The sequence below is a fragment of the Cornus florida genome, unplaced genomic scaffold (assembly GCF_030987335.1).
Source record: "Cornus florida cultivar Cherokee Brave unplaced genomic scaffold, ASM3098733v1 CherokeeBrave_3.0.0_Hap2_Chr08, whole genome shotgun sequence".
NCBI lineage: Eukaryota > Viridiplantae > Streptophyta > Magnoliopsida > Cornales > Cornaceae > Cornus > Cornus florida.
In genome coordinates, this window is record NW_026775578.1 from 21700845 (window position 1) to 21711385 (window position 10541).

The 10541-nt window shown below is 35.5% G+C and overlaps 1 protein-coding gene across 1 annotated transcript; it reads left to right on the forward strand.

Moving 5' to 3' along the window:
• Window positions 1-4955: 4955 nt before the first annotated feature.
• LOC132270738 (ribosome biogenesis protein NOP53-like) lies at window positions 4956-10525 on the forward strand. Its single transcript, XM_059771934.1, has 12 exons — window positions 4956-5307; window positions 6049-6221; window positions 6309-6357; window positions 6454-6479; window positions 6692-6772; window positions 6866-6976; window positions 7106-7197; window positions 8582-8701; window positions 8784-8906; window positions 9343-9409; window positions 9526-9605; window positions 10179-10525. Exons 1-12 carry the CDS (start codon window positions 5139-5141, stop codon window positions 10183-10185), a joined length of 1098 nt encoding a protein of 365 aa, XP_059627917.1. The 5' UTR covers window positions 4956-5138; the 3' UTR covers window positions 10186-10525.
• The last annotated feature ends 16 nt before the right edge of the window (window positions 10526-10541 follow it).

Sequence of the window (10541 nt, forward strand, 5' to 3'; positions counted from 1 at the left end):
CTATTGAGTTTTGTGAGTTGGTTGATTTTTGGGTTAAAACACGTTGTCAAAACTGTTCTAAAAAAATGTGAAATTAAGGTCAATGGTTAAAATCCCATTACAGAGAAATCTAATACATTATTGATAAATGAGAGTAATCTGCTATGTGGTGTGTGTGTATATATATAACGATAAAGATTAACTATCTCTAAAAACAAATAATTACCAAAAATGGGAATCCTAAATGATAGGAATTCAGTCGAAAAGTAATGTACATCAGCAACGAAGCTGTTGAGTTTTTGAGTTGGCCGGTTTCTGGGTCAAAACAGGTCAATCGTCAAAACTGTTCTAAAAAAATGAGTCTACCCGCCTGTTCAAACAGACTCCCTCATAATCATCGGCAACCTTCTACATCACGTACAATTCTGTATCGGAAGTAAGGATGGATCCAGGAATTTTCAATGAGGTGGGCTAATATTTCTTTAGGTAGACTAATATTAGTAATAATTATTATGGAGAGCTAATATTTCTTTGGGTGGGCTAATACTAGTAATAATTATTATTTTTTTTTTTAGCTAGGCTAAAATTGGGTAAAAAAAAAAATTGTATATGATGGTCCCCCCAAATATATATATATATACCTTTAACAAATTTAGGCTTAAATTCATTTGCAATATAACATATTCAAGCTTTTTATAGTTGTTGTATATGCTGATTGTCGGATAGTTGTAAGTTAGTTGTTTAAAATTGATGCCTAAATAAAAATTTTAACTTTATTTTTATAATAGGCAAAACGGATGTCAATATATACTTTACCCTAAATTTTATTAACTGATTTAGGGATTCGGTTCCAACTTGCAAAGTATAAAAAAAATATATCTCACACTTTTGAGTTGAGATCAAAAGTGAGTAACGAATATGTCAGATTCTTGAATACCATATAAATTACTCCATCTGTCCCAAATAGTTGTCTGCTTTGAGAACTATGTTATATTGGGACGGAGGGAGTATATAATCATATATATATATATATATGTGTGTGTGTGTGTGTGTGTGTGTGTGTATTTAAAAAAAAAAAATCAACATTTACTTTTTTAATGTTGCAATTCATACTTATTTTTATGTAGCTCAAAGTATGAAACTGGTAACTAGTTCAAATGGAGTCTTGCTAATATTTGGCTTGAATAATTATTCTCTTTATACAATTGTACTATTATTTGATAATTGAAAATAATGAAATATTGATAGTTTAATATGTATTACGCATTATGTGTTTCAGTTTTTACTAGATTATTAATTTGTATTATTATTATATCAAATTCAAATTTGTTTATAAATTAAAGTCTAATTGTTTACTTGAAACTTCTGTAGATTTTGGCTTAAATCTTATTTGTCTTTGGGAAGCTTGATAAAAAATAATAATAATAATAATAAATAAAACCTATATTTGTATGAATATAATGAATAGTATATATAAAAAAAAAAAAAAAAAAAAAAATTAGACTTTAATTTATAAACAAATAAATTGACAAAAATTTAGCTAGATATATATTTGTATGAATATAATGAATAGTAATTTTTTTTTATTTTTTTAAGGCTTGAATTTGTCTTATGGTTGCTTCAAAGTTTGGCCCTCCAACCACAAAATACTGGCTCCGCCCCTGCAGGTGACCACTTTGTGATGTTCAAAGAAATGGAATTTAAGGTCACGGGGGATTTTAAACTATGGAAGAAGACGATGTAATGTTGATAAGAACATATCAGAAAGTACTTAGGTATGGAGCTTGTAAGAGGAGTAGAGGACACTTGAGTGTCCTTGTCCCTTCTTCTTCACATGTAAGCTACTGGAGTGAGCCAGCAAATTAAATCAACCACTGCAACACTTTTCAGAATATGTTTTTTAGTGGTTGCCGTCTCTTTGTTGATTTTTGGATACTACAATGGATTGTTCAGGTGCTTGTGTTTTGGTAACATGTCTTGCTTTGCCTGCATTTTCTAAATTCCCACCATTAGAATCAAGAGAGCTATGCTTTATTGAGTTTCTGGGATTGAAATGTTTTGGCGTTTGGAAAATGATTTGTCTCCTACCTGTGAATATATGTCTCATTACTTTTGTCTATTACATGAGGCTTCAATGGAATGCTCTTTCAAAACCACACATATCAATCCCTTGTTTTTTAACTCTTACCATCAAAAGTCAATGGAGATTTTCAAATTAAACAAATAAGGATGTTCCGTAAATTTGAAGATTGAAATATCTAAAATGCTTTTAAGACAAAATAACAATAAAAATAAAAAATATTAATTTTAGTTTTTAAGCATATATTAAGAATATTTTGGAGTTTTATAAATTTATATAACAAAGGTTTTTTTATTTTTACCCTTCCTAAAGTTTCTTTCTTATTGACAATACTCTGGTATATATATCAGCTAGTTTCCAATGCTTTAATTACTCATGTAAATATATAGTTTGACTCTATATCACAACAATTAGGGTTGATTAGGACTTCTGATGTGGACTTATGATTCTTAGTGATTCACTGATTCACTTCCCTTTAATGTTGAGCTTTTCTACCACATGCCAATAGCGAGATGCTAAAAGAATTTGTCTGCAATTCCATTGTTGTAATCATCTAATAGCACAAGTATATAGTGTCTAACATGTAAAGTTCATTAACAAATGAACATGTTTGGCCCTGAATTTTTGCAGATCAACATTGTTCTTGGATCAGTTTTGTGAATTTCAGGGCCAACTGGCATCATTTTTTTTTTTTGTAGACCTTAGTTGTGGTGACTTTGTAGTCGGTGTGCCGTGAGCGAGTGTAAGAGGTACTGGTAGGCTATTACACTGAACGAGTTATAGGTGCACAATTTCACATCATCTGGGTGTGGAAAGGAAAAATGTTGATTTGTACACTCCACTTTTGGGATGAAACCTAACAAAATTGTGCGGGTTCGATCTCAAAGCGGATAATATCATATCATGTGGTGAAATGCGTCACTATAAATAGTATCAGAGCCTGACCTAACCGAAATGTGGCCACCGAGAACGTCGGGCCCCTAAAGGGGATGACTGTGACAACCTTGTGGGCAAGCTACTGCACTGACGAATTATAGGTGCACAATCTCACATCAAGTGTGAGGAACGAGAACGTTGTCTCGTTGGGCTCTTAAGGGAGGTGATTGTGGTGACGGGAAAATTTCTTAAAAGTGATCTCAAGAGAATTCGAACTCACAACCTCCCAATATGGATTGGTGTACTTGGATAAATAAATAAATAAATCTGCTAAATATTTAATAGGGAAAATTCCTATTAAGTCTTACTTTTTTGGCCCAAAGACAAATAAGTTCTACAAATTTTTCAAAAAGACAGAGAAGTCCTATTTTGTAAAATATTTCCAAATAGGTTCAGATTATGCAAATTGTAAAATTTGTTCCATTATTGCCCTTCCAACCCCAAACCCACAACCATCTTCACCTACCTCGGCAGTGCGTCAATGGAGATGCACCAGGCCCTCACGCACTTCGACGCTGCTTTGAACACTTCGATCATGGTGATGCATAACTCTGAACACTTCAATAGCGATGGAATTCACCGGTATGAGTTGTGTAGCCGACGCTTGGAGCTCGTCAGTGTGAGCTTGATGTTGTCGATTGGTCTCAAAATCAACAGCACCAACGATGAAGAAGAATATCGATGCTGCTGGGTCTGAAGTTGGCTTACCGAAGTTGATGGTTGCCAAAGCTCAGTGTGTCTCACCGAAATTTGAACATTTTTAGAAAAGAACAATTTGCTTGTACATAAACTGAGATATAGGAGTTAAATTTAGTGACAGAAAAGAACATAGCAGAAAAAAATCTTTATATCTATTTTACTGATCATTGACATTTCTTAAGATAGAGACACTTATTTATGCCGAGGCAATGTAGTGACCATTTCCTTTGCAAAGTTAGCTCCCTGTTTCTGGTTGTTCTAATAAGTCAAATCATTAGATATATCTCTTTTTGATACTGGCTCCCTTTTTATGGTTTTCTTGTTGATGATAAAATGGGAAATTGTGGTTCTTACCAACCAAATGCTTTCAGTGCTCAAGGCTGTTGTGGTGAGGTATTCTTCTAAATGGTGTTTTCTTTATGATTGCCTTGGCATATGTGCTCAATTTAGTGTTTGATGTTTCATCTTCTGTGAAGAAGTATTTGGTGGGTAGAGAACCTCCTGGTCGATGCTTGTCAAAATAGGACTTTGATTGCTTAGAAAAATTGCAGAGATGGAAGGCCAAGGGAGGATCTACGGCAGCGGGTGAGGACAATAGCCTCCTTCTATGTACTCTTCCGAATGACAATAGCCTCCTTCTAGGATTTTTCACTTTTGTGTTAGTCACTGTAACAGAACTTTGAACTTGCCGGCCAAACAAATTCTGGCGAAACACACTGAGCTTTGGCAACCATCAACTTCGGCAAGCCAACTTCAAACCCAGCAGGTTCGATATTCTTCTTCATCGCTGGTGCTGTTGATTTTGAGACCCGTCGACGACACCAACTCACATCGGCGAGCTCCAAGCGTCGGCTACACAGCTCATACCGGTGAGCCCCAAGCATCGAGAACTCCATCGCGATTGAAGTATTCAGAGCTGTGCATCACCATGATCGAAGTGTTCAAAGCGGCGTCGAAATGCGTGAGGGCTTGGTGCATCTCCATTGACGCGCCGCTAAGGTAGGTGAAGACGGTGGTGGTTTGGGGTTGGAAGGGCAATAATGGAACAAAATTCACAATTTGCAGAATTTGAACCTATTTGGAAATATTTTACAAAATAGGACTTCTATGTCTTTTTGAAAAATTTGTAGAATTTATTTGTCTTTGGGCCTAAAAAGTAGGACTTAATAGGAATTTTCCCTATTTAATATTATACAGGTCCCCAGGCAGGCCTTTAATTGAAACAATTTGTCTTGGGCTGTCAAGCCCAGTGCAACCATTAGTTTATTGTGTCGGCCATATCCAAGCTTACGGCAACGCACTTGCCTCTCACGTGCGGATCTAGGGTTCCTCTGCTTCTTCGGTTTGGTGGGAGTAGGCACAACAGCAGAAAGAAGAAGAGAGTGATATACTGCGGGTTGTCATTTGATCAAAGCGAAGAAAGAGAAAGTAGAGAGAGAAAGAGATGGGGAAGAAGGCGAAGAGCTCGAGGAAAGGAAAGAAGGCATGGAGGGCGAACATAAGCATGGAGGAGGTAGATGACTACTTTGAGAAGTCAACCAAAGACGCTCTCTCCGGTGGCTCTCTCACTGAACTTCCCAGCGAGTCCCTCTTCTACCTCGATAAATCCAGAGGTATTGTCTTCTCGTTTTTTAATTTAATAATTATACTCTTCTTTGGTTGCTGGGAAAAAAGGATACGAAGACAATGTATTTACAATTTCTTATTAATTATTCTACCGCAACAACAAGAAAAAGAAAAAGGAAGAAAACCCACCAGTTCACGAAATTAATACAACTATTTAATCGATAGTTATGAAATTATATTTTCTTTTACTCGGGTTTTCCCTTTTTGTTGAGGGTTTGTTTTGGTGTAGTCTGAATTAGCTGGTTTTGTATGACTTATATACTGGTTCTGTTGAGTGTGTATATATATATATATATATATATATATATATGTATTAGCTGGTTTTGTATGGCAAGTTTGAATATCTTTGAAGCAGCCTAATGAGAGGCGTCAAATTAAATAGTGCCATGTTGTGTATATAGCTATAGTCGACTTACATTCAACGAACCATTTTAATTACCTTCTGTTGCTCTATGATGCAAATTTTGTTTCCAAATCATTGTTGAAGTTACGGTTTGGCAAATTGGCATTGCATTCTAATTCTTAGTCAGCTTTACAGACATAATCACGCTCTCTTGTAAGTTTTAACTGCTAACCCTAGTATAGATTAGTACTGATGCAACCAAAGAAAGAACACCTCACTTACTCATACACACATGTTGTCGTGCCAGGCAAACTGTTTTTTTTTTTTTAAAAGATTCTCTTTCTAACAACAATTGGTTGTAATTTATCCATTTTCGGTTATTCAGATCTTTCAGTCAAGCGGAAGATTGAAAAACACAGAGAAAAAGTACTCCGTTGTGACAGCTTGCTACAAAGGAACTCCTTTGTTGAAGCAGTACCATCTTCGACAAAGAGGAAATCCCAGAAAAAACGTAAAGAAGTTCAGAAAGCAAAAGATGTTGTTCAAAACGGTCCAATGGTGACTTATTCAAAAATTAAAGCAAGTAAATATAGAAATGAGAAAGTAAAATGGTTCTGATTTTCTATCCTTCTTGGAATCTCTCAGGGTGATGGTGTCTCAGATTCGGGCATGGTTGACATGTGGGATAACAGAGGTTTCTTCCTATTCATGTTTTTTATACCCATGAAATCCGTTCTGGTTTTGATGTAATGAGATTTATGCATTACATATGCCTTTATTTTTCTTGCAGGTGAACACAACAACGAAACCAAAAAGGTAAATTTTATATGCAAATTCAAATATTATATCTCCTTTAGTCTAGTATATGGTGTATTTCTGTTGCAATAATACTAAAAAAATGTTGAGCTTCAAATATGATCCATATTGGATCCTTTGCTGTTCTTTTGCAAAAATAGGATACCACAGAACCAATGCTCATTTGATGTGGGCTTTATTTGCCGTGGATTTGCTATTTAATGTTTTAACAGATGGCCAAGCCCTCAATTATTCCCGCTGTAGAAGTTGAGCCTCCTGGATGCTCGTTCAATCCCGCATTCGAGAGTCATCAGGTTACCTTTTGATATCTGAGATTTCAAAACTTTGCCTCTATACCGGTCTTTCTGCAGGTGAAGTTCACTCTCTAATCTTTCTTGTCAATCCAGGATTCATTAGCTCTTGCTGTTGCAGACGAAATGCAGAAAATCTATCGTAATGAGTTGGGACCTAAGCCAGTTCCGTTAACTGTCCCTGGAGAAGTTATTGATGAAGAAGATGTGAGTATCTTTTGTTCCATTACTCTATTATTTACTTGGAACTCCAGCCTGAACATATTGTGATGTACCCACACTCTTCCTGATTTGTATACCTCAAGCAAACTTTTCAGTAACAAGCAACTATTTCAGATCTATTTCCTTGAGGCAGATAATAGTGATGATGATGATGATCCAAATGTCAAAAATCTGCATGAGAATGGAGATTCTGAACTTGAGAAGAGGTCTGCTTCATTTCATTTGTTATTGCTGCTACTTCAATCCAGTGACTTTTCTTCTTCTTTTCCTCAAATTTTTAGCTTAAAGTTCTATGTTTTAATGATTGTATTATCTCTTATTGTAACTGGAGAGTTGTTGGTAGATACTGTTTTGCTTGTGGAGTTTTGTGTTTGTATCAACCTAAATAATTAAACAAATTAGCACTTGTAACTTACAGAAAATGTTATATTTTTTTACGGCTAGAGGATTCAAGCAAGTTGCCAGATGCATGATGCTTTTGAGGATGTATTATCTTAGGGGAGAGATCCAAAATTTTTGCGGGATATAAATATTTGTATATATTCTTTTTCTATTCATTGCATGTTTAACATGGGGATGATCATGTTGGCCAGACTGGTGTGACAACCCACCCTCAGATGGTTTTAATCTATATCTGTGTTGACATGGATGAGTAGGGCTCAAGTAGTGTGATTGGGTTTAGTTTCTAGACTGGTAATGTTATCCAGGTGGCAAGTTTAGTGACAGAACAATATGCATCCATCCTTGATACGGGCACTTAAAAATGTGTTTAAACATGTACCCAATTCATAGTAATAAGTGTAGTTCACATGGCTTTATAGATGGCTAGGCCAAGCTAGCTTGGGTTTAATTATTCTCTTAGGGCTAAGCTTGTGGCCTTGGGCCTGTATGTTTGGTTGGTGGTGCAGTTGAGCCATCCCAGGTCTATGTAGTAGTACCAACAATTCCAGAGAAAAACTTGTCCTCATTCATGATCATTTTCCTATAATATACAGTATTTATTATAATTGCTGTTATTATTATTATTGTTATTACTATCTGTGCCCAAACCTAGTACTTAATATTAATTATGACGTAGTTTTAGTATCATGGTAATTGTATAACCTGGATTCGGTTATGTGTGTCAGGGTGCGGGTATGTGTTCAAGCTTTGGATATTTGGATGTATCAAATCCCTAACAGGACACATGGAAAATACTAAATATTCATATCATTTAATATTTTTCTTTTATTTTCTAGAGTAAAATAGCACTTTCATGCAGCATAGTGTTCAAAATAGGTTTAATTCATTTTGAAGTCATAATATAATATTATTGTATTGTTGGATATGCTTCTTAGGTACATATCCAACCAAATGTGTCAGTCACTGACACAGTTACTCATGTTGTTTTGAGAGTCCATGTAACACAAAATACTAGATTTATTTAGTTTAAAGAGACTGAAAACCCTTTTGGGTCATTTTTACAGGAATACTAGTATGATATTAGACTACATCTTGTTGATGCAATTCATAATGTTCAAATGAAAAGCAAAAAAATAATTCTAAAATAATTCTGCTCAACACCTTACCCTTTGAATAATAATTCTGCAGGTCCTTCACAACTAAAAGGGTTACGCAAGTTGAGCTGAATAGGAGGGCTAGACGCAAGGAACAGCTGAGATCAGAAGCAGAAGCAAAAAAAACAGAGGGACTTTCAAAAGAAATAGACTGGTAAGCTGATGTCTTTGGTTTGAGACGTATACCTTGCAGTTACGTGATTTCTTGGACTGATGTTTTAGTTTTCTGGCTGCAGCATACCAGATATAATTCAAGAAATAGCCAAAGAGGATGAAGAGAAGCACAGAAGACGTCTCCGGCGCATTGTTGCTAAACAAGAAAGATTAAAATCTTGTCCACCACGGCTGGGAAAGCACAAGTATGGCGTCTTTCTTTTTTGTGATTTGTGAATTGGTCATGGGTTCCTCTCTTTCCATGTCTAATTAGTAAATGGAATTCTACTTATAGTTATGTTTTCTCTTTCTTTTTCAGTTTTTATGTTTAATGTGGGAAGTATAAAATCCAAGTGCTCTCTCTTTCTCTCTCTCCAAAAATTTCAATTCGAAAATATTTTGAATCTGATTTTTAATTTTAAACATTATATTTAAAACTTTTGATGATCTTCTATTTTATTTAGGGGGGTTAGAAAGTGAAGGTATCATTTTTTGCAATGGGAAGCAATACTCAATAATTGTCGGAAAACCTTTTAGAAGGATCTGAACAAACTTGCTTCTTTGCATCATATATCTGTTTCAAGTTACCATCATCATCATATTTTTTAGCACAACTGAAATAACTGATTTCCTTGATTTCAGATTTGAGCCTGCCCCCGTTCAAGTCCTATTATCTGAAGAAATTACAGGTTCCCTTCGGAAGCTGAAGGTTTGCCTTATTTACATCCATTCATTTTTCTCCATACAATAATTAAGTTTGGTTTACAATTTTTATTTGATCTCAATTGAATGTATTTTTATTATATTAATTTTTATTGCATGAAGGGATGTTGCACCCTTGCAAGAGATCGATACAAGAGCCTAGAGAAGAGAGGATTAATTGTCCCAACGGTTAAGACTAGCAGGTATGTCTCTCTTCCCCCTCTGCATGTACCACAAAGTTGTGAAGGGGTATTTGATTTGCTATGAAATTTGAATCATTGAGTTATGGTTCTTATCGCTGGGAATCCATTCAGTAGTTGTGTGGTATCGTTTTTAACAGCTAAATCTGTCGAAAGGTATTTCATTTCTCTAAATTTTGAAGGGTCTCATAACTATTCTAGATCTGAATTTCTTCATGCGGTTATCCCGTTTTCATAGTAGATATCATCTCTCTTGATGTGCCATGTGCAAGCAGTTCAGTCAATCCTCTCTTAGTTTTCTTGTTAGCACCTTGCCTTCAACCCCCTCTTTTTTTATTTGGTCTAGAATGTTATTAAACCTGCTGGGTGGTTGGCTGTTGTTCCTGTTTCCCAAAAGCGACATGTTAAAATGGGTGGATGCAAAATCTTTTATGAGACCAGTTATTTAAGAGGAGCAGAAAAAAGGGTTTCCTTTAATGTGCATTAGTGTGTGTGTGTGTGTGAGCGTGCATGCATCGTGTTTTAAAGATGTGCAAACGCAAATGGTAACGGTTTATGGGATGTCTACGTGTACAGGAAATAGAGTTCTCTCACCTCCAGAAGTGACCAAGACAGCTGAGCCTAGGAACAAAATATGTGCTGAGTTACCGGAAAAAAGGAAGTATGTGCAGGCTGAATTTGGGGTGTTTATGCTGATGCTAGCCAGTGATGTTTACCTCTAATGTATTACTGAAGGAGGAGCCGGTACCCGATATTGTGTAGCAAAAGACTTGGTGATGCAGTGATATTTTCGGTTTACCTCTAATGCATTACGATATTCAAATCGACTTCCCTTATTAAATGAATTCTTTTGGTGATATGTGAGGTAATTTTTTTTTATTATATCAGAATAACTTCAGAAACCTCCTAGCAATCTTATTTCTCGTGTGATGTGCATGT

Coding starts and splice junctions, on each gene's coding strand:
- LOC132270738 (XM_059771934.1), top strand. CDS start 5,139: ATGGGGAAGAAGGCGAAGAGCTCGAGGAAAGGAAAGAAGGCATGGAGG. Junction 6,222..6,308: donor TTGTTCAAAACGGTCCAATG/GTGACTTATTCA, acceptor GGAATCTCTCAG/GGTGATGGTGTCTCAGATTC. Junction 9,410..9,525: donor GTTCCCTTCGGAAGCTGAAG/GTTTGCCTTATT, acceptor TATTGCATGAAG/GGATGTTGCACCCTTGCAAG.